The sequence below is a fragment of the Exophiala bonariae genome (assembly GCF_035927105.1).
Source record: "Exophiala bonariae strain CCFEE 5792 chromosome Unknown scaffold_32, whole genome shotgun sequence".
NCBI classification, from domain to species: domain Eukaryota; kingdom Fungi; phylum Ascomycota; class Eurotiomycetes; order Chaetothyriales; family Herpotrichiellaceae; genus Exophiala; species Exophiala bonariae.
Window position 1 is genome coordinate 249,672 of NW_027042507.1, and position 22,915 is coordinate 272,586.

The 22,915-nt window shown below is 51.6% G+C and overlaps 8 protein-coding genes across 8 annotated transcripts; 5 read left to right on the forward strand and 3 right to left on the reverse strand.

Moving 5' to 3' along the window:
* Positions 1 to 5,327: 5,327 nt before the first annotated feature.
* On the forward strand, positions 5,328 to 7,795 carry LTR84_008591 (uncharacterized protein; the record flags this gene model as incomplete). The annotated part of the gene is made up of 3 exons (XM_064852136.1): positions 5,328 to 5,404; positions 5,495 to 6,623; positions 6,674 to 7,795. 3 exons carry the CDS (start codon positions 5,328 to 5,330, stop codon positions 7,793 to 7,795), a joined length of 2,328 nt encoding a protein of 775 aa, XP_064701733.1.
* A 792-nt stretch (positions 7,796 to 8,587) lies between these two features.
* LTR84_008592 (uncharacterized protein) lies at positions 8,588 to 10,614 on the forward strand (the record flags this gene model as incomplete). Its single annotated transcript, XM_064852137.1, has 2 exons — positions 8,588 to 8,716; positions 8,764 to 10,614. 2 exons carry the CDS (start codon positions 8,588 to 8,590, stop codon positions 10,612 to 10,614), a joined length of 1,980 nt encoding a protein of 659 aa, XP_064701734.1.
* Positions 10,615 to 11,079: 465 nt separating this feature from the next.
* LTR84_008593 (uncharacterized protein) lies at positions 11,080 to 11,786 on the reverse strand (the record flags this gene model as incomplete). Its single annotated transcript, XM_064852138.1, has 2 exons — positions 11,080 to 11,388; positions 11,478 to 11,786. 2 exons carry the CDS (start codon positions 11,784 to 11,786, stop codon positions 11,080 to 11,082), a joined length of 618 nt encoding a protein of 205 aa, XP_064701735.1.
* Positions 11,787 to 12,270: 484 nt separating this feature from the next.
* LTR84_008594 (uncharacterized protein) lies at positions 12,271 to 14,227 on the reverse strand (the record flags this gene model as incomplete). The annotated part of the gene is made up of 2 exons (XM_064852139.1): positions 12,271 to 13,612; positions 13,758 to 14,227. The coding sequence occupies 2 exons, from the start codon at positions 14,225 to 14,227 to the stop codon at positions 12,271 to 12,273; spliced, it is 1,812 nt and encodes a 603-aa protein (XP_064701736.1).
* A 626-nt stretch (positions 14,228 to 14,853) lies between these two features.
* On the forward strand, positions 14,854 to 15,966 carry LTR84_008595 (uncharacterized protein; the record flags this gene model as incomplete). Its single annotated transcript, XM_064852140.1, has 4 exons — positions 14,854 to 14,912; positions 15,339 to 15,492; positions 15,556 to 15,666; positions 15,730 to 15,966. 4 exons carry the CDS (start codon positions 14,854 to 14,856, stop codon positions 15,964 to 15,966), a joined length of 561 nt encoding a protein of 186 aa, XP_064701737.1.
* A 952-nt stretch (positions 15,967 to 16,918) lies between these two features.
* On the forward strand, positions 16,919 to 18,647 carry LTR84_008596 (uncharacterized protein; the record flags this gene model as incomplete). Its single annotated transcript, XM_064852141.1, has 4 exons — positions 16,919 to 17,219; positions 17,323 to 17,606; positions 17,810 to 17,823; positions 17,915 to 18,647. The coding sequence occupies 4 exons, from the start codon at positions 16,919 to 16,921 to the stop codon at positions 18,645 to 18,647; spliced, it is 1,332 nt and encodes a 443-aa protein (XP_064701738.1).
* A 1,021-nt stretch (positions 18,648 to 19,668) lies between these two features.
* On the reverse strand, positions 19,669 to 20,723 carry LTR84_008597 (uncharacterized protein; the record flags this gene model as incomplete). Its single annotated transcript, XM_064852142.1, has 5 exons — positions 19,669 to 20,285; positions 20,339 to 20,397; positions 20,452 to 20,474; positions 20,536 to 20,606; positions 20,684 to 20,723. 5 exons carry the CDS (start codon positions 20,721 to 20,723, stop codon positions 19,669 to 19,671), a joined length of 810 nt encoding a protein of 269 aa, XP_064701739.1.
* A 900-nt stretch (positions 20,724 to 21,623) lies between these two features.
* On the forward strand, positions 21,624 to 22,588 carry LTR84_008598 (uncharacterized protein; the record flags this gene model as incomplete). The annotated part of the gene is made up of 2 exons (XM_064852143.1): positions 21,624 to 21,708; positions 21,765 to 22,588. 2 exons carry the CDS (start codon positions 21,624 to 21,626, stop codon positions 22,586 to 22,588), a joined length of 909 nt encoding a protein of 302 aa, XP_064701740.1.
* Between the last annotated feature and the right edge of the window lie 327 nt (positions 22,589 to 22,915).

Here is a 22,915-nt window from a genome sequence, read left to right on the forward strand (position 1 = left end):
CCAGAAACCAAACATCTATGAATAGGAAGTATGAAAGAATCTGTGTGTAACGTGGCCGAATCGACCGCTTGTCCAGATGAAAATCGCCATCTCAATCACTGTTGTAGATCAGAGTTTGTGAAGCACAATCTGGAAGAAGCTTCCTCACACGAATGAAAATGTACAAAATATCCAAGTCACCAAAATACAATTGCGCCCAGTGTCCTCCCTTCGCCTGCTGGTATATTCCTGAGATATCATAAATATGACCATACCTAGTGGAAGCGGCGTCCGAATTTGTGAGATCCATATTGAACTCCACGACGAACGTTGGTGGGAGCCGCAAAGTCAGCATCCAAATCACCGGAAGGATCGAAGGATGTGGTGGTGGATGAGGCCTCAGAGGTGGTCGTAGCAGCGACCGCGGATGTGGTTGTGATCACAGCTGGAGTCGTGGTCGCACCAGCAGTGGTGGTCGCACCAACTGTCGTAGAGGTGGTGGTTACTAAAGACACGTCAGTGATATTCAGTCATTCATCTTCGAGTTGAACTTACGGTTGGGAACCTCAGCAACCAAAACAACCACAACACACTGGAATGGGGTCGTTCCGCCAAATTGGATGAAGACGCTATTGTCTGCGGACACACAAACACCGTTGTTGGCCACGTTAAGACTCAAGACACCGGAAGCACTGATAGACCATGTCGCCGTGGTACCCATGAAGGAGACGGACAGCGAGAATGAGATCCAAGGTTGGGAGAAATCGGCATCAACGTACAACTCACCAACCTTGAGGTATCCCAGGTTGTCCAAGCTGAAGACGCTAGCGTCAGCCTTGTCGGGTGTTAGGATGGCATCACCATTGACGGAGATCTTGAGGTAGTTCGAAGCTCGCTTGCGATACTTGGTAGTTGAACCGACTCCGATAACAAAGCCGTTGGGGTTGACTGGGATAGCGACAAGCGAAGAAGTGGTCGATGCGGATGAGGATGTGGTGCTAGCACTAGTGGAGGTGGTCAAGGTAGTGATGGTGCTGGCGCTTGTGGTGCTATCGACAGAGGTGGACGAGACGCTTGACGATGAGGTGGAGACGCTTGATGATGAAGTGGAAGATGTGTTTTCAATTGGTCCAACGCTGCTGAAGCTGCTTGTGCTGCTCGTTGTTGTGCTGCCATCGATGGGTCCAATACTGAAGCTAGACGTAGAGCTGGTGGTTCCACTGAAGCTGGAGGTGGAAGTAGAAGTAGAAGTAGTGCTGCCATCAATTGGTCCAATGCCGAAGCTTGAAGTAGAGCTGGTGCTAAAGCTGGAGCTGGAGGAGGAAGTAGTGCTACCGCCAATGGGGCCAGCACCGAAGCTAGAGGTAGAGCTTGTGCTAATGCTGGAGCTGGAGGAAGTAGTGCTACCGTCGATAGGGCCGGCACCGAAGCTGGAGGTAGAGCTGAAGCTAGATGTAGAGGTGGTGCTGCCATCAATAGGTCCAGCGCCAAAGCTTGAAGTAGAGCTAGTGCTGAAGCTAGAGCTGGTGGAAGACGATGCAGTGCTGCTGCTGGTGGAAGATGATGCAGTGCTGCTGGTGGAAGTGAAGCCGTATGAGCTGGTAGTAGTCTGGCCGATAGGTCCTTGGCTAACGCTCGAGGTGTAGGTAGTTGGAACAGCGGTTGAGCCAGTGGCCACCCAGTCAGCCCAGTTGCTGGGGATTGGTTTGCTCGGGTCAAATGCACCATCACTTCCCCAGTCGGCCCAGCCGTATGGGTCACCACCGTTGTTGTCAACCCCACCGTTGTTCCAATGGCCTGGTCGTGGCCAGCCAGGGAAAGCATGGCTTCCAGTCGGTAGAGGAACAGCGCTCGAGGTCTTCGGTGGTTGTCTGAAGGGAGGAGCGTGCCAGTAGACGGTCTTGGTGATAGTGGTGGTGAAATCAACAACCTCGCCTCCACGATGGCATCTTCTGGTCACATATGCCCAGTAAGGAACAGGACCGACAGTGATGGTGGTCTCTGCGGCAGTGATGGTCTTTGCGGGAGCAACGAAGGGGAAAGTGAAGGTGTAGGTACCCGCTGAAGGAGCAACCCATCGGGTAGCGCATCTGTTGGCGATAGGAGCAGATGTCGAAGGGGCAGGCTTGGAGATCCAGGTCTCGTCGTAACCCATACATTTGGAACCGCCAGGTCCAGCACGGCATTCCGTAACACCGACAATTTGGGATCGGCTTCCATCAGCTTGAACCTCGCATTCCTTGCAAAGTCCACTACCGCCGTAGCCGGGAATTGCGAGAGGACCCAGCTTGTTATATGGAGCAACGAAGTCCTTGGCAATGGTGAGGTAGATGGGAGTTGGCTTTGGCTTGGTGGTAGTACCGCTGTGAGTAGTCACGGGAGGAGTAACCCACTTGGTCAAGGTCGCTGAGAATCGAGATACCGTTACTGTTTGAGTGGTGGAAGTGACTTTGGTGGTTTGAGCCGACTTTCCATCCCAGGCAGCCGGAATGACGGTGTTGACATAGGCGAAAGTCTCGAAAGGATACTTGGTGGTGCAGGTTCCCCAGTTGCAAGACGAAGTAGGGACGCAAGTTGAAACTTCTTGATATTGCTTGGTAACAGTGATTGGCTTAACGGTTGAAGAGCCTGTCTGTCCAGGGCAAGGGGTAATGACTGTCAATGGCTCAGCAATAGCGACACCGGCCAGTATGGCGGTTGCCGAAGCGGCAGAAGCTGAAAAACGCATAATGAACGACTGGAACTGGACTGGATGTCCCGAAAAGAATGGCTGAAGGAAAAATCCTTCGAATTATAACGAATGGACGAGTAACCGTGCGGCTCTGTGTAAGTTGATGAAAGGTGGTTGGGAGAAGGAGCGAGCGCTGAATGCTATATATCCTTCATCATGAGCAGTCTCCTGTTGCTCCCATCCCTCAGCCAGGAGGCTAGGTGTGGATTCACTGTGGAGGAGAAACCGGCTAAGGAGCTGTGTTCTGACCTGTCGTTGACCCGAGCCCCAACAGGGAGACTGGCAATCTGCCGCAAGGCTCGAGACCAGCACATGAGGAGCAAAACATCCATGGGAAGCGAGGCAAACCGGTTTGGGCTTGGACCAACAGCCACTGGCGCTCAAGGTCTGTGCAATGAGCCTTAGCCGGAGAAAGCGTCAAAGGCTTAATGGGATCTCTCATGAGACGGAATGGAAGATGTCAGCAATGCCATGAATGGGGCGGTGACAGGAATGGCAGAGCCAGGTAATTTCCCTGAAGTTCAGACGTATGATAGAACAACGAACTATCGATATCAACTACAATTGATCAGCTAGCGCATAAGGCGAATGGCGACCGTAATCGCCAACGCGGGTACGAAGCTTCGTGTTCAGGAACCATGAACCTGGAGCCAGGAGAAGATTGAAGCAGTTAATCACGGCTTAGGTTCATATTCTTGGTGAGGCTGATACTTACTTGCAGGACCTCGGAATCATCCAGGGCTATGGGTCGATCCCGCGAAACCGAAAGAAGATTGACATGCTCGTACATCCCTGTGTATATTGAAGCTCAAAATAGCGTGTGATTTTGTTGCGACGGAGGAATCGAACAAGGATGCCACAGATACGAATACTCCCAAAGGATACCGTCCAGCTCTCCTCAAACATAGGAGGGCGCACAAGTGGACCCATACAGGCAGTTGTTGCCAGAGGGGATGACCAGGATGAGGCGGGCATTTGCCAAGCATCACACTGTAAAGCCCCAGAGGAAGACGTGTAAGTAAATTGTCGGGTCCATAGTATTGTGGTGAGAGTCTCGCGTTTTTGGATGGCGAGAGGTTGCAAGTTGCAACCTCACTAAGTGTGAAAGGTTTGACGTGGTCTTACAGGATCACCCTGAAGTCAAGGACCGCGTTGACACAAACTTTGGCAGTGTCCAACCCCCCTCCAGCCTAGTATCCCGGTGGTAGAGATTTATGTCGTCACCCACATCACATTTTCCGAGCGAGCACATGGGCCAGACACACCAAAAAAGGGCACGTATGAACCCACAGTTGGAATCCTGATAGGTGATGTTGGTTGATTAGCCTGTAGGCAGGTGCTGGTAGGAGGTGGTGCGTGAGTCGCTGATCTGAAGAAGAGTTGACGTCTGGAAGCAGGCTCAGGCTTGGCATGATGGATGACAGACAGGAAGCTAAGCCCGAACGGGCCACGAGTGTAATACCGGGTTTTAGTGTAATGACGATTACCTGTTACAGCTCCCGAGGCCCCCTTGATGATGCCTGTGTTCCAAATCCAAATGCCTGTGATCCCAGCCGGTAAGATCCTCACCGGGCTCTAACTGCCTACCTGCCAGTACCCATCATTGGGGTCGAGGGCCGAATCCCATTGCCCAGGGACATCCACGGGTGACCTCTCTCCTCCTATCAAGTCCTCGTCCTTTGTACACTCCAGATAAAAGGTCTCGGAGTCAACTTGAACAGCAGCCAGGTACCTAGGTATGTAGCTAACCGATGACCCTGAGAGGCTGAACATGTAAACATCTGGCAATAATAACGACATACTATCGTTGCTCCAGATCGCGTGCTTCACAGCCTGAAGGCGTCTAATCTCCTCATTTATCACCTTGTTCATCAACCATGATGCCTGCAAAAATTCCGCTTTTGGAGGGAATCCTGCTATAAATCCTATCCTTATTAGCCCCACCCTCGAGATCAAAAGTCAATGGATCTCATATTCTATATCGCACTCCACTGTGCCCTTGTTCCTGCAGCGGATCAACCATGGAGTGGACTATGCTGTACTCCTTAAGTCGTGAATCCTCAGCCCCGAAATATGGCACACGCCTATTTCCCTCTTTGAGGTTTTGTACCCAAAGCCATCGGAAGGCTAATATGCAGAGAGGTACCTCGTATCCAAGTCATGCTCCGCATCGTAGACAATAGTTGGTTCTCGTTCTACATTGCCACCAAACATCCATGTTTCATTACCAGAGAACTTGGAAGCTGGCGCTCCTGATGGCATTCCCCCCAATCTTTCGCAGCAATGACAATCCTTGCCACAAGTGTGCCAGCCAATGTTCGACCATGGCACGTCTAAGTGCTGTCTAAACTGTCGTTCATAGTTAGCAACCATCAAAACCCGTCCCAACACTCGAGCCCTCCCTCATTTCTCTCACTTGTCAGTTACATTGTCCATTCCACGTGCAGTGCGGTGAATCTTCACAGAATTGTGTCTTTATTTTCCTATTAGTTTTGCGACGGCATCGAGTGGACCAGGCTTTTGGGGAGTGAGGTTTGATAGAGCAATTTCAGTCGGAATTGTTATGGTGAGCGGGAGAAGTCAATTTGCTTTTCTGCGGCTGTTGTGAATTACGACCATGAACCTTCCTTTAGATGGCAGGCGGTGGGAGCGCAAGAACTCGCAGACCTGGCGCAACCCTCGACTTGTGCAACGGTCAAGACGCCCTCTCTTCCTCACCATAGCATGTATTCTATGTCTTGTCTTCTGGCACCACTCTCGATCAGTGTCTCTCTCTCCAAATAGGCAATGGAATAGGGAGTGGCCCGAGGATGAGAGGCCCACTATTGCCTTGACTCAAGGTCGCAGGTCGATCGATCAAGATTATGCGTTACCTGTTGAGCGAGTACAAGAGGTCGAGTCCGGCTTCAACCACAAAATCGAGAACCAAAACAGCATTGAACAGGATGTTGAAGAGAAGGACTCGGATGAAAATGTCGAGAGACTACCCAGTGATCCTCCTATCCGAATCTCAGATGAGAATGGTGACTCCCTTCAAGACGATGCAAAATCATCACCGAACCCCCGTGTCAAGCCGGATCCGGACCTACCATCTGGACCGGAAGTCCTCCTGATTCCAGGTGATCCTATTGAAGACACACGAGAGGAGCCACAACATGCGGAGGTACTGGCAGAAAGCCTACCTATGGGTCGAGTGGAAGTTCAAGCAAATTTGAATCCAGAAACGGAGAAGGAGCCATTGATTTCATCGCCGGATCAACCCGCGAAGGAGAAGGTCATGGAATCCGAACCCCTCGACCATCTGACATTGGAAGAGAAGGCAGATAGTCTACCGGAGATCATTCACATTCCCTTCGAGGACGCCATCAAAGACGACGTGCTCCAGGGGTGGGAGGACCGTTGGATCTCCGAGGCTTTGTATGATGTCAAGAAATGGGGAAAGTTGGATGAGATCAAGATAGATTTCGTCTATCTCTGTGAGACTATATTATCATTCCTGAGAAAGTCATGGCTAACCTATGCAGGGGTGAATGGCTCACAGGAAGAATTTCAGAAGACCAAATATCCATACGAACTGAACTCGGTACTGAATGACGAAGATGGGCACTGGATCAACTCACACGGAGTCAATCGTTATCGAGACTGGGACGAATTGCGGTACTCTCTCCGGAGCGTTGAACAGCATGCATCCAGTTTTCGCAACAAGATACAGATTGTGGTCAACTCGGTGGAGGGCACCCCAGAAGGAAAGCAAGTCCCAACTTGGTTGAACGACAAAGACCACACCAAAGAAGTTGTCCAGGTCTTGTCACAGGAGGAGTTTTTCGATCGCGAAAAACACGCCTGCCTTCCGACATTCAACTCGCTGACCATTGAAAACCAACTCTTCAACACGCCGTCGGACACGGATTATGTTCGTCTCCCAGACCCGACTTGACGCAATGTTGATGCTGACTGACATAGTTGTACGCCCTCTCCGACGACATGCTGTTGGGTAAGACGCATTCGGCATCGGATATTCACTCGCCACTCTTTGGGGCTGTCATGGGTTTCAAGACCAACTCGTACAGCGCCACATCACCACCGACCGAGGTGGATGCACATCGATTTGGAGAAAAGCCGTTCCTGATCTACACTTCGTGGTTGCTGAACCGTCGATTTGGGATACGGAAGCGCAAAGGACAAGGTCATTTTGGACATGCCCTGTCTCGGAGCATCATGCGTGAAGCTATCTCTTCCTTTCCCGGCCCGGAGCTTCAGAGTGCGTGTAAGCGATTCCGTGGAGAGCCTGGATTTCAGTTGTATTCCTGGTATGTGACGTTCCATTACCTCATGGAACGACATCGTGAGGCTCTACTCTGGAGTTATATCATGCTACGAAGTGATGTGGACGGAGATGGGAATCTGTCTTGGGAAGAGAGACAAACGATCATGCAAGATTTGGAGATGGGAATGACGAACGAAGGCAAGACGACTTACCGCAAACGTAACTTTTACCACGTGTCTCAAATGCTTCAGAAAGCTGGGTTGGAGCCGCCGAAAGTCAACACGGACATTCTTTGGACCTCGCTGGATGGACCGCAAACGATACAAAACCTCGACTGCATTGAATTTGACGTCAACGAATGCCTGGCACCAGGATTCTCAATCTCGTCAACAGACGCGCGCAACAAGAATCCGGTTTTCTCGACCTCTAATGTGTTTGATCGACTGGCCAGACAGGAACCCAAATGTGGAGATTGTCTTCTCAAGTTGGTCTTGAACAAGACACCCAAAGGCTTGTCGCCGCTGCTCCCGCGAGCAGACACGCAACAGGAGCAGCGAGAAATGGTGATCAAGGCGGTAATGCGCTACCGATATACCATCAGCAACCCAGACGCATTGTTTGTGATGGTCACCGATGCGGAGCAAGTTGACAGCACGTTGGTGAGTCGGTATGTTCGATCCAAGAAGGAACTGGCGGGACAATTGTGCTTGAACGACGATGTCTCAACGAGTGATGCTCTAGAATTGGCGGACGTGAAGGAAGCCATGACGGAACTATATGAGGGATTGTTCCCCGAATCCAGTCCGTATGAAAAGTGATATTGTCACTCTCTTGGTGGGTGTACCTGGCAGACCAGCAGAATGCTTGAACGACCTTATGACCTTGCCTGTTATGTACGATAGATAGCGCCCAATGAGTGGGCGGAGTTGAGGGTTGACTTGGGTGGTAGCATCCCAAGTTGTCATATGTAAAACATACAGACATCTGGAGTTTCAGACGGAGTATGAATCAAGTTGGACTCATGATAATAGAAGGAAAAGTCAAACATGTTTCTTCCTATTGATAAAGAATGCTTGGGTCGGTGGTGTTATACGCCGAGACACCAAGATAGTTAGAGTCACCGGGCTCCCCTCCATTATATGACGTATTTACCTACCTCTACCCTTTAGCAGTAGTAGACAATCCAGTTGTTTGTTGGATGAGTAGAGAAAGAGAAACCGACTCAAACATGGAATACACTGACAGAGAACGAAAAGTCATAGCACACTATGAAAGGAAAGAAGTTACCCGCGTCTGTCTGTTTGCTTAATTCAAATCGCACCTGCACTTCCACCACCGACCACGACCGACACGCACGCGTGCCTTCCTTCTTGATTCACCCTCATTCAACCTGCGGCGCGGCTGGCTGGCGTGTTCTTCAATCCATCCACCAATTTTTAATTTAATCCACCAGTCTTACAGTTCAATCTGATATCTTTTTCCACTCTGCATCTCATCGTCATTTCTACCGTCGTTCACCTTCAATCCTGACCCAGCGCCTTCTACCATGTGTTCTGTCTCGTGCTGCTGATGCGCTCTTCTTTCTGCCTCTCATCTAACCACTGACCGCCATGGCAATGGCTCAAGGTCATCAAGAGCTTGACTTGGCCTCACCCAAGTTGATGGCCCTTGCCCAGCAATATGACTCCCGCAAAGCAACAATCCATGCAGCTCTATCCTCCAACGATGAGTTGATCCAGGTAACCAAGACCACCCTCCCTTCCCACCATCTGCTAACCCTGGGTAGGATCTCCTCCAACTTCTCGCAGACCAAGAGAAGGAACTCAAGAACCTGCAACTGGACAAGGCCTTCGAAGCAGAGGGCCGTCGAAATTGGCAGGAACGCGCCACCCTCCTCGAGTCCAAGATCAAAGGCTCTCAGCACGTTCTCTTGCTCGTCGATGGCAATTACCACTTCTTCAAGCAATCCTTTTTCCGCGCTGGGACTGCCGGTGTCAAAGAGGCTGTAGAGCCGCTTCTTGACCAAATTCGGGACTTTGCAAAAGAGCAACACAAGCATGATCTACCCGAGAACACTATCCCAGTGGTGCACATATTCTCTGATATTGACCGGTTGGCTGCCGACCTGCAAATTGCAGGTGCTGACCCACGAGCTTTCCTTGACTTCTGTCAAGAACTGTGTCAGCTGCCATACTTTACAATGAGTGACTGCGGAAGCAGCGATCCTCGAACTACTGGAATAAAGGTTGAAAAACTCTACGAACTCTACCTTGAGAACTGCCATTGTCGACATGTTTTCCTGGCCCTTGGTCCAGATTCGGAATACTACAAGACTCTCCAGATGTACAATGACGATCCATACACAAAAGGCAAGACATCGCTAGTCCTCCCGAACTCGGGGGGGAGCATTCCAAATAACCTGTCCTACCACACCGTTCAGTTTAGCTCTCTCTTCATAATTCCTCGTGGATCATTTCCTCAATTCATACCTTCCCACCCACCTCGGACCATTGAACAGGGGCGTGAAATAAATTCTCAGACCAGCTTACTGCCAATCGTTGATACAAGCAAAGTCCCTGATGCAGGACAACCGGTGGTCAAACTGCCTTCGATTGCGGTGGGGGAGCCGCCAGTGACTGCGACGAGCCACCAACCTGTAATGGAATCAGCCAAACCACAAGCCGGCGGGCTGTCGGTCAACCTCTCCCGTAATGAAGTGACCCAGTTCGAGAATGATCAAGTCTTCAAGTTAGCACCCACCCACTCTTCGTCCTCAGGTTCGAACAAAACAGACAAGCCTGCGCCATGGGATAAGTCCGATGAGGACCACACATCTACATCACTTTTGGGATCATGGGGGGATGAGCCCGTGGGCGCCTCATCGGGAGCTTCCCCCTCATACCAGCAACACTCTACCAGAAATGGGAGTACGAATGGAAATTGGAACCCAAAGAACAACGTGAACAAAACCGGTAATGGTAATACCACCGGTGGATGGGGCAATCGAGGCAATACGAACAATATCGCGAACGGGAATACCACCGGTGATTGGAGCAGCAGAGGTAATGGAAAGGGCAGGTCCAGAAGGATGCCGACGGAATTTGAAGGGTCTTTTGATGATTGGGTTAACAACACACCTCAAACACGGCCATCAATTACCTCTCCTGGCCGGTTGACATCAGACCAATTCCGAAACAAAAAGGTCGAGATAGATGATCCCAACCCGTTTGCCCGTCCTATATGGGCACCCTTTGGTGTGAACAAGCAGGGCCAACGACTTGACCTCAACCTACCAAAAATCACGCCGAGTCAGTCCAAGAACTACAGTGCTCGGGTCAACCATCAAAGACTTTGCAACAATCATCACCTTCTACAGAAATGCGACCACGCCAACTGTCCATATGACCATGATCCTATCGACGCTGATATGTGGCTGTCTCTGCGCGTCAATGCTCGCAAGTCTCCCTGTCATTTGGGGTCCTCGTGCCGTAAGCATGATTGTGTCTCTGGACATCATTGCGTGAACATGAGCAACACAACCAAATGTCTCAGACACAGTTGTCCATTCAAGGACCTGCATGAGACGCGAGATCTTGAGGTCACAGAGGTTATTACGCCTCCCATGAACCAGCTGTAACTGCCTACACCAACTAACAGGGACACACTTGGGTTGGTGGCCGGGTGGGCACAGCAGTGCATGGTGACATTCGGCCGACATGGATCGAGAAATTGACGGAAGGGCACTGTGATTTGGAAGATGTTGTACCAACAACCCACGATGCGGAAGTTGGTGAAACTGGTGAGGTGGCAGATGATCAAAGGTGTTGGATGAGAAACTCCATATCCTATGCAGTCATCAGCGAACAGTGCCACCACAGATTGGTGATTATTTCGGGTTCATACCTTCTCAGTGGCTTGCTATGGTGCCGATAATTGATCGGCAATAATATCATATTCAATGGCTTGTCATTCTTGACGACAGTCCAATCCCTGGTAGATGGTGTATTGCTTCGTTCCTCTTTGATTAGAACAGTCTCTAGTTGGTGATGGAGGACCGTTCGGCGCATAGGTCCCTGACTCAATGATCAGAGACATCTTTCCTTCAGTCCCTATCCATCGTATCCTCATCCCGATTGTTCTTCCTCCTCTCCCGATCACGACTCCGACTGCGGCTTCGACTCTTAGACTTGCTACGACTGCGACTCCGCGCTGCTGCCGCCCGACCACCCCCGCCACCTCGACGATCACCCACCTTTCCGCCGCGGCCAGCCTTACCGTCACCCTTGGATGCCGGGGGCCGCACAAACGCGTAGTCGACCGAGATGGTCTGATCGAGGAGTTTCGAGCCGTTCAAAGCTTTGATCGCCGCTGCAGCTTCGACTTGTGTGGCGTACTCGATGAGAACGTAGCCCTAAAAACAGACGAGGAGAGTAAATGTCAGCTAGATTTCTCTCTCCCTCGGTCTGTTGCGTTTATTTATTCTCTCTTCTCCTTCCTTACCTTGACATAACCCGTCCGTCGATCCAGATTGAGATGCAGATTCTTGATCTCGCCATACTCGGCGAACAGATCCGTGATGTCTTCCTCGGTCGCCTCCTCGTGGATATTTGTCGCAATCACAATCCACCCTTCGATGCTGCGCACCGCAACCGCTGCTTGCGACGTACGTGCTTCAGTGCCCGTGGCTCCACCTTGTGTCGATTGCTTCGTCTCGATTGCGGAGGATGTCTCGTTGTTAGTACTATCCTGACCTAGAGTCGGCTCGGCGAGCGCCGGCACTGGGTCGATCTCCATTTCTTCGGTCGACATGTCGGTGTTGTTCGGGGTGTGGCCTGATACGAGAAGGTGGGCTGCTGTGGGAGTGATGTCTTTGTGGAGGGTAGCGATAGAGGATGAGTTTAGGTCAAGTCAAGTCGTGAGTGACTATGATTAGGATGCGGAAGGGAGGTCTCGCTATTGTTCTGTTGGGTCAGGAGTGGGAGACAGACAGGACAGCCTTGTTATCCCGCATCCATTTTGCAAGGTCAAACTTCAAGTTGAGGCTTGCGGGTTGGAATTCATGATTCAATTCTTGGCGCGGAGAAACCAAGGCTGTGATCAGATCACGTGCCTGTTCAGCCTCGTCGCGTCTAGATCGTGGCCTCCCTCACTAATGACAATCACGCTGCGTTCTACATTTAATTTTGCACAGCTAAGTTTCCTTGTTTATTATGCGTGGAGTCACCATTGTCCAAAATGCGGTCTGGACTCCCTACCTGAGCACCATGTTATGGTAGCTCGCTCGGCCAAACCATCAGTAGAATCCTTCTCTTTGAACTCTACTAGAAGGCACCCCGGCAGCTCTCAACCCTTCCTGCACAGAATCACCAAAGCCGCCAGGTCCACAGATCAAGACGTCTCTATCACCAGCGACCCCAATCCAATATGCGGCTGGAATTCGACCCTTATGGGTTACGACCTGAACTCCAGTATCTTGCATTTCTTGCGTAGAGATGCTTTCCTCATTGGAGAACAAGTCAACGCGCACTTTCACACTTGCTGGTAAGCCATCCAGAGATTTCTTGAGGAGCTTCAGTGACACGTTTGGCTCCCTTGAGGCCAGGGCGAGTACAACGTCGCCCTTGGCTTCGGAACCCCGCTTAACAAGGGCAGCAAACATGGCCATGAAGGGTGTCACGCCGATCCCTCCAGCCACCCAGAGATTTCTTGCTTCTCCCTGACCTAGGCAGAAGTCTCCTGTCACGCCGACGATATCGGCGATGGTACTGACCGTTGGCAGAGGTTGCTGGCTTCGCAGAATCTGGAAAAGCGCACCCGTCACGACTCCGCCTTCCATTTCACGCATGGTCAACTCAAACCATAACGTGGGCCCACCTTCGTGTGCACTGGACACTGTCCATGTACGTACTCGATCGTCGTTCAGCGCCCCTGGCTTTCCATCTGCCATGTGTTGATACGTTGGGGGGCCAATCCAATCCATGAAGTCGAGCACCACGGCCTGCCCGGGTGCAATGACTAAACCTTTAGCGCCTGGTTTCGGACTGGCCTCAAATCTCAAAGTGGCAATATTCTCTGCGTCTTGTACAGCACTGACCAGCCGCACTTTATGTCCGTCAAGTCCACCCCCAAGTGACGGGTCTTCCTCCCGAAGGTATTTGACTTTTGGGCTGTAGGGACTGCGTTCTACCTCACTTCCTGGCGCCTGGCGGAGAGGCAACGCGTCACGAACCAGAGTGAAACCAGTGGTCTCCATCAGAAGTATGGAAGGCTGTCTGGCCATGATGTTGAACGAGGGCTCTCCAATTAGAACTTGTGCCTTACCAGTTAGGTAGAGCACATCACCTGTCGTGAACGACACAATCGTGAGTCCAACTACCCCAGATGATTCGATATTACCAAGACTCATCAGAAATCGATTTCCAGAGTAATCTGGGAGAACCACGGTTCGCCCATCAGACGGGCGAACACGTGTGAATCCTGGCAGTCCACTGCGTGCATTCATTCCCGCATGGGAGGGATACTTTGTCGCGGGGGAAGCTCCGGTTTTATATACGGAAGCGATGAATACTGTGTCGGCTTCGGTGATGAGGTCAATCGCTTCTCTGGGCAATCTCTCGGCAGGATCCATAGCAGGCCTGTGAAATGCAACCGACGGTTTCGTAGATGGCCACGGGACGAAGTGGCGTATATTGATATACTTGGGACAATTTCTATTCCAAGCCACAAATGGTGAGTATCAGAGTGCCTTTGAGAAATCACGACAGCTTTTGTGGAACTCACCCTAGAGTTTCCTGAATTTCCAAATTGATTCGGAACTCGAAATCAGAATGCGACTGCACGCCTTTGATCCGCCCAGCAAATTTATTCCGCCTTCGCGTGGTGAGCTCAATCCCCAATCCTGCCATCAGAGACGTCTCTGGCGTAGATTTGGAGTCCAACCATCTTTGCATTGTGCTCAAAAGCGGGTCTCCAGGCCAAAGTCGAGCGTCTACATTCAAGGTGGTGGTATCGGGACTGGTCACGAAACCGATTTTCCCCGTGGCCCCTGCGACTATTCCTCCCCACGGTCTGCCCTGGTCATCAAAGGTGGTGATGGGGATGAAGGGAAGATTTGAAGTATGGAAGGTGCGATGCTGTTCTCGCATGAAGTTCTCAGCCAACATCCAACGTCCACGCACCGCGTCGGTGAATCCATATTTCTCCTGTAATATTGCCTCGCCGGGATGCCATCCTTGAAGTGCAGAGGTCATGTTTGGAGACAGTTCAAGTAAGAACGATTCAGTGCGATGCTGTGACTGAAAACCGCTCTGGGTGAAGTGCAACAGACCTTGAGGAGAAGAACAAAACAACAGTGGACCGAAAGGAAGACGTTGTCAATCCAAGCTGGCGGCCGCTGAGTCACTAGTCAGTTGTGCCTTGAATACGAGGTTGATCCAAAATGGATATCTTCCCTGCCCGAATTATGGTATTTCTGACTCGGTCGATGCCTGACAAACTCTCGGCGGACAGCGCAAGAACTCGGTTGATGCAATGACTATGGTTCTATCCAGCATGGATCCAGCAGAAGCTCAAGCACAGTCGCACTCTGACTAAGGCTACTACCCAATTCAAGTCGGTTCATCGCATTGCTTGTTCTAAAGTTGAGGATATCTGCAGAAGCATTCAAGGCTGTGAATCCAAGTGGGCCAATGCGGAGATGGGTAGGTTGTTCTCCTTTTTGATTACCGCCGATGCTGCTTTAGCACTAATGAAAGCGGCATCGTCCCTGAAAAGTCATCCCGCCGTTTGGAGGCCCACCACATGGCTTTTAATTGTTCGGTGAGGTCGGTTAGCATACCTCTTGCGATGTCACTAAACTACCTTTGGTAACTACCGAATGCGTTTAGCTTGGTGGCTTCAGACTACGACAGATCCGTCTTATACCAAGACCAAGACGTGGATACCATGAATGTTAGATCATTCCACGGATTATGAGAGCATATCACGAATTGTGTTAAGGCAGCACAGCACAGCGGGTCGAACTTAGCAGACCGAGCTTTACCGTGGTGTCAGGACTCTGGAAGCATAAATAGGATGAGAGTGTCGATGAATGATAGCAGATCTTGCTCAACAACGACATCATCAACTCCTCATTCTTCCCAATCGCAATATCAAGGCGTATTTCAAACACCAGGTTCAAACCCACCGACCTCGAAAGTACTCTGATCATGGCACCTCCCTCAACAAGACCAACTGTCCACTATCTGGACATTGGCTCTCTTGGACGAGGAGAGCTCGTCCGGCAAGTATTATCCTTCCCAAGTCTTGGTCTTTCTACCTCAGCCTTCCTCAAGCACGCCAGCTAATACAACGATACGCTAGTCTGTTCTTCAAAGACGCAGGAGTCGAATTCGAGGACATTCGGTATCCATACGATGACACCTGGCCCGCGGCTAAGGAGAAGTTGAAGGCTCAAGGTCTCTCCGCCACAGGGCTCGTACCTGTGCTAGAGTACGATGGTGCAATTTTAACACAGGTATGTCGCCCATGATAGACACTGCCAGAAAATACAAGTGTTGACTCCACTGATTTGTACCAGCATATTGCCATCTTGCGCTTTCTCGCCCGCGAGCTAGGAGGCTATGATGGCGAGACCAGTCTGGAGAAACACAGGGTCGATACGGTGTCCGATATCTACAATGACTGGAGGGTATGTGTTGAGCCTTATCGTGGTGAAGGTCCTTGTCGAAGCTAACAGCAGAATGTCCACTAGACTCAATGGGTGGCCAACTTGAGTAAAGTCAGCGACGAGTTCCGGAACAAGACCGTGCCGGCATATTATGATGTCCTCTCAGGCTACTACTCCAAGACGGACGGACCATTCCTTCTGGGCGACCGCATCTCGTATGCGGATATCGCCGTTTATCAATCCATTGACAACGACGAGAAGATCGGCACGCTGCCGGTGAGTACATACCTCAAGGCTGCTCTGCCCTCTTCCCGAGGTTGATTTGCATTTGACACTGACTCGCTCTGATGGGGCCAGGCATCATTACCCCCAGCAATTGCGACATTCAGAAAGTCGTTTGAGGCTCGCCCTAACGTTGCGGCATATCTTGCCAGTGGCCGTAATACTAAAATATAAAGGAGCTGTAGCCCATGCCCTAGCTGCAGCGATTCAAGCAAGGAATCCGTGCGTAGCGGTACCACGGCATAAAGGACAGGCTTCTCTCTTGTCATCATCTAAACGAACCAAGGCTAGATATTATCAAGTGCCTTTATGGACACCTGGTGGGGGAATGCATTGGCCACGCCCAATTTCATTCGTTTTGCCTTGTTTCAAGTCGATGACTAAGTTGCAGGGCTGTGTACTTCCTCGTATTAGGTGGATATGTGAATAGATGTGGAGCCGCCATCTCACAGACTAGATAAAGACCGAAGATTGACGTATGAATTCCCTCTGACTAAAGCTCCAAGCACATCCATGTACCCCGTACGTGACCTGAGACCTAGTCTAAGCCACGGCATCTCTTCCGTATATCGGATCGGTCTTAATTCTCTTTCGGCAATCTATACGAAGAGGTGGACACCGAAACCCAACAACACCTCTAGTTTTGCATTTTGGACCTCTCCAACGGTCGTCGCCAAGGCGAGAATAACCAGCGCCTATCGTTAGCATGTCTTGGGAAGCGGCTCGCTTGAAGGGCTAGTTTTGTTTAGAGACGACTGTATCTTTCACCATTCACCTCATCGGGCTGTCGAGTGTGAATACACTTTGTACAGGCGTTGACTTCTAGTCCCGAGGTCAATGTATTTAGTACGTGACGTCGGATTGCGTTTCGAGATTTGACTCGGTCAATCAGAATATTTCGATGCCCACGTCTAACAAAACAGGACAGCTCGCCTGTCCCGGTGCATGTACATCCGTCCATCCAAATCCAGTCATTTGACATCGCACCAAAATGGAGGGCGAGATACGTTTTCCACTGATACTCAATAACAAGACGAAACCCACCATCCCACAAGGCAAGAAGTCCAGTATCAGTACTACGGCCACAGCACGCGCTCCTCGACGGCGAGCCACCATGGCTGGCGGCCTCTTGACATGGAGGCTCGGGGCAGCGCCATCGTTCCACAAAGAGACGAAGCAGTTGACGCGAGCCCGACGCAACGGCGCAACCTTTCGACCAAGCGTCATGGAAGCGCGGCTGGTCTGGGCACAGATTCCGGCGAGTCTGGCTGCGAGGCCGTCGCTGAACAATTGTGAGTAGAGTAGATATGCAGACATCTTTTCATATCCATCTTGGAGGTGTGGGTGACAGATGCCATGAAACCCGACTTCTGACTCGGTGGTTTCCAACATCAGGGTTCGAAGCTGAAGGCTCCTTCACGACTCAAGCATACATGTTCCTCGATGCCGGCAATCCAAAGGCGCAATGTTTCTTCTCGACCCTGGACTTCAAGGAGGTCCACCACGCGGTCCTGGGCATGCTGCTCTCTTGGCTTCACTTCGAGTTCCCCAGGCAGTACCCGCTCTCCGTTGCGCGCTGGCACCAGGGACAAAGTATCGCGGAGCTGAGGCGGCGATTGGGGCGGAACCAGTACGATGATGAAACGTACGTGATCATGTTTTGCGCCATGCAGGCCGATGTAAGTGCCCAGCGGTGAGCGAGGCATACTCCTGTGCTGTGCTGTGGGTTTGAGGTTCTAAACGGGAAAACGCATTCTGATATGAGATTTGTACTACCTAGGCGCTTTTCGGCGACAGGGCCGGGCTGGTGGCTCATCGGAGAGGGCTGGAAGCCTTGTCGGGCATCATGAGTGGACGCGGTTGTCTCAACGAGCATTGCCAGTCTCTTAAAACCAGGTAAGTCATCTCAAATCAGCGCTACATTTTAGTTGGCATATCCAAGGCGACACGGGGCTTTTCTCCTAACGACATGGGTCGATTTGGACAGGCTGGATTTCTTCGTCCTGGAGGCCCTCGAATCGCCTTCATCTCGCCCTTCGATCGGCGTAGACTACGACCGCCACAGCAAACCGCTCACATACCCGACGCCGCCGTACACCGCGCACGTGGAGGAGGCGGTATCGCGATTCCCGCCGGGCTTGCAGGACATGGCGCGACAACCGCACGGGATGAGTCTGGAGGTGATCAAGTGGTGGGATGCGCTGCTGCGGTGGATGGCACACGTCAGCATCACGCCTTACGCCGAGCAGTACGACATCTACCCGGACTACGACGAGGTGGGCTGGCTGATCCTAAAGCGCCTGGACGGGCGCACCGCGCCCCACGAGCGCGCCTCCTGCATCGCCGTCTCCCTGCACATGGCGGGCATCTGGTACCGCCGCATGGTGTACAGCTCGATCGTGTTCCGGACGCTGCGGGCGCAGGGCACGCGGCTGGTCGCGGCGTGTGAGCCCACGACGGCGGCGGAGCGCGACTGGTGGATTTTCCACGGCCTCAAGATCTACACGTATTGGAAGACGGAGACGGCAGGCATGGACGAGGCCGGCTTACGTTTGCTCGCGGGCTTGAAGGCAAAGTTCGACGAGGTCGCCTGCTGGGATACCCTGCTACCTGTGTTGCAGAAGTTCCCTGCTTTCGGTCCTGATCTGTCGGAATGGGAGCATCTTTGGCTCGAGGGCATCAACTCCTTGGCGGAGCATGGATCCCTGCCTTTGCGCTGACCACAACTGCATTATTGGGAAAGGAAAGGAAAGATATCTAGATCAGTAGACGATTCAGGAGGAGTTCAGACATTCAAAGATGTGTTGTTGACAGTAGGATGTCATATCTTTGACGCGTTTGTTGTTGTCCAAGGTCCCAAGAGTTGAGTATTTTTATTCGATTTCTGAATGCTGTCTACAGCCACACCAGCATACTTTGATACTACACCACCCCTATCTTTCCAGCAATGTCGTGTCGACCAGTTGACGAACCATTGAGGCGAAATTACTCGATTATGTAGGTTTCGGCATCATTGAATCAATGTAACCGACAACACAGGAGTATTGCGTAAGCTCCACGCTGTCTTAAGCACCTGTCTACAACTACTCGATGAGGCACTCACAATCGGCCCTCGGATGTCCATCAGGTCGTATTTACACGGACGAAGTCGCTTTCGGGGGTCTATTGACTTTGTAACTCACTCGGGCCTACAGGTAGACTTACTGTTACTAGATGTAGACAGCTCCCCTGGATTGTGTCCAAACAGCCACAAATGATTATTCGAACAATATATATTCTCCAGCAGCACAGCACAAAAGTCCCAATCATGCTCTCTGAATCGTCGTCAAGCGAATTCAATTCTTGTGTTTGACTTTTATCTGTAGACCGCGTGACTCGTCTTGGATTGCACTCTACGCTTACATGGAGAAAAAAGGTCTCTCACGACAACCAAAAAGACGACAAAGACTCGGGGAAAGGACAGGCTCCTGCTGATACTTATTTCCACCCCATCCTTCCTCTCTAGAATTCACAGACCCATGCTGAGTGAGACATCGTAGTAGATCAATATGGACGCGTCGCCGCCACGCGATGATCCCACCAGCAATGGTGGAAGATTGGAGGATCCCCTCCCTCCCGGAATGCCCACAGATATGGAGATAATCGACCAGTCGTGTATTTTCCAATGGAAGCGTGGTAAGTGGTTTCTGAGCTATCCAAGTTGGACCGTTCCGAAATGTTGAACTGAATGGCTGAGCTGCATCAGAAAAATAGATAGGCGATGAGGAAACTGAGCAGACATAACCCTGCAACAATCTGTAGGGGGACACCGGACTCATTGCTTTGTTGGACGATGGTCTGAACCTTCTCGCTTGCTTCTGCGGCCTTCCTCTGGCGGAATTGGGGATCTTGGATCTGATTGCTGAGTTTCGTGATCTGGGCCTTTGCAGCGGCCAGTTGTTCCTTCAATTCTTCGTTGGATGTCGGGATAGCATTAGAAACAGCGGCGGCGGCGGCGGAAATACCGGTGGCCTCGGAAGCATTGGCAGCCGTGGATTTGGCGGAGACGGCGGTGGAGGAGCTTCTGGCGGGAGTTGAGACGGCGGCAGCTGGTGAACCGAATTGCGGCGAGGGAGAAGAATATGCTGGAGGATCTTCATGGGAAGAAGAGACACCGTTGGGAGTAGCACCAGCGGCAGGGAGGAAGTTGACGCGAATCTTGCGCTCTTGAATGGATTGTTTGGCCGTCTTTTCGACGGTTTGCCAGAGGGTGGTGACGTTGGGATCTTGGTCGGCCGAAGTGAGAACGGACTGAACGAGGAACTTGTCGCGGCATTTGGCATCGAGTGGAGGCTCTTCTTTCATGGCCTGAAGGAGGACTGGGGGATTGTCAGCTCATGAAATCTTGGGAAGTCGATGGCGCAAGACTGACCCTGGACTTCGACAGACTCATTAGGCTGGATGACGCCGGAGTTGGGTCGCACACAGTATCTTGGAGGAGGTTAGCATTGCGCCGCTTGAGATGAGGCGCGGATAACCACATACTGCTTTGGGGCGGTGGTTTTGACCTGTTTAGAAGAATAGTTAGGGCGAGGACAGATAGAGGAGAGCGGGGGAGGCAGGTGTTACCTTGAAGGCGACAGGAGCCGAGTTGGGGTTGGCGAGTTTGAGGGTCTCTGTGACTTCATGATCGAAAGGACCTGCGCTCGTGTGAGTATAGGAGGATGGGATCACAGCGGAGTTGAGACGGTGATGTGAAAGTGTGGGAGATACTGACGTCTGAAGCCCAACTCGGCGGGTATGAGTTCGACGGACATGGTGATTGTGATGGCCTGGTAAGAGCAAATTAAACAGGAGCAGTAATAACAGATGATGCTGAGACAGGCTCAAGTTGAAGGGAAATGGTTGTGGTCGTGTGGGTGAATCAAGGTGGCTGCGATCGTGCGAAGTTGTAAGTTGGAAGTGTCCTGGATTGTTCAGCAAGTGACTGCGAGTGCGAGTTGGTAGAGGTACGAGGTACTCGGCACTGCAGGTGCTATGACGGCAACGACCAAGAAATGGTATCTGGCCTCTGTGGGACACTGGCACTGGAAGGGACACCAACGGCGCATCAGAAGGACTTTCGGGGGTGGTTGGGCTTAACTAACTTCCTTGAGATAGGCGCGGGCCAGGCGGGGTTTGGTCATAGCCTCAGCCCTCAATTTGGTGAAAGTCGTGGCTGGGGCCGACATGACATCCCCCTTCAGCTTCAAGCACGAGTTGCATGCCGGAATAAGTACGGGACAGCATAGGTATCAGAAAAGTACCTCCAATGCCTGTTCAGATCAATACTCCTCCGTATCGCCGGATCTTGGCAAGCGATGACGCCAGTGAGATTCTCAGGCGCAGGCACAGGCACAGGCACAGGCACAGGCGGGTTCGTCACTGTTCAAGAGACCGCCTGAGTGTCCCGCAATTGTCACTTCTACTGCCCTTACTCGCACCCGCGGTCGGTTTGTTCAAACGCAGACCCTTTGCCCGGACAATCAGCGTGACACTCCATTAATTAATCTGGCTGTCGTGTTTTTCACATTCTTCCAAAGTTCTCCCATGACTGGAAACCACTGTCTTATATAAAGACGATTCTCCCTCCGTCTAATTCCACCTCGCCGATCATAAACCTGCCCTCCTGCAACTAAAAGATTGTTCCATCCGACTACCTCTTCAATACCGTCACGATGACAACCTCAGATCTCGACCAGCTGGTCATGATGGGTTTTGATAAAGAACGAAGCGAATACGCACTCAAGAAGTCCGGAGGCTGTAAGTCGCCCTCCCCTCCCCTCTTCACGACCATCATTGCTGACAGAAGGAAACAGTGGCAGACGCCATTGACTGGCTGGACGCGAACTCGGAAAAGTCTCTGGACGATATCAAGGCAGAAGCACAAGCTCAGACCGCCGCCGAGGCCGCTGAAGCCGAAGAACAGGCCAAGAGTCTGGTCTGCAATGAGTGTGGCAAGAAATTTCGAGGAACTGCTCAGGCCGAGTTCCACGCCTCCAAATCCGGTCACACTGATTTCGCCGAATCTACCGAAGAGATCGCCCCTCTGACCGAAGAAGAGAAAAAGGCCAAATTGAATGAATTGCGAGAAAAGTTGGCAGCCAAGAGAGGACTGCAGGCCGAGCAAGACAAGGTCGATCAAAAAAGAAATGAACAGATCAATCGCAAGAAGACCAAGGAAACCGAAGACATGAAAGAGCAGCTCAAAGTGCGGGAACAGATCAAAGATGCGGAGAAGAAGAGGCGGGAGAAGCAAGCCGACATTGATGCGAAGAAGCGGATACAGGCCAAGATTGCCGCCGACAAAGAAGAACGACGACTCAAGGCCGAGCGGGAAAAGGCAGAAAGAGCGGGCGCAGCACCGCCAGCGGCAGCACCAGCGGCGGCGTCAACTTCGAAACCCGCGTCGGAGTACAAGGAGACCCGACTAAGACTGCAAACCGACGGTGGCAACATCATGAAGACCTTTCCAGTGGAAACGACGTTGTTTGAAGTGGCAGCAGCAGTGGGAGACGAGACGGGACGAGATGTGGAGAGCTTCACGCAGAACTTCCCGCGGAAGGTATTCAACCAAGAGTTTTTTGGAGAGACGTTGAAGGATCTGAAGCTGGTACCTAGTGCCAGCCTGATTGTCAAGTAGGTGGCTCTCTTCTACTTGATGGTCTTTCTGCTTTGGCGAAGGCGTTATGGAAACGGTTGCATCATCACGGTCATCATGGCTGGAATTGAGCTGACGATGAGCGTGTCCAAAAGGGATTATCCGTTACCATGGTAGATGCGACATGGAAGCTGCCACTTAGACAGTTAGACATGAAGCCTACCTATGTCCGATCGATGGTTGTCAGATGTGATGTTGTGCTGTAAACACGTGCCCAGAAGACGCGTCCTGGGCGTGGCTGTCCCATTAAGCCGCCCCTCGGCCCCTGTAAATCCCCGTGGACGATAAACTGAAACCCCCCACCAAAAA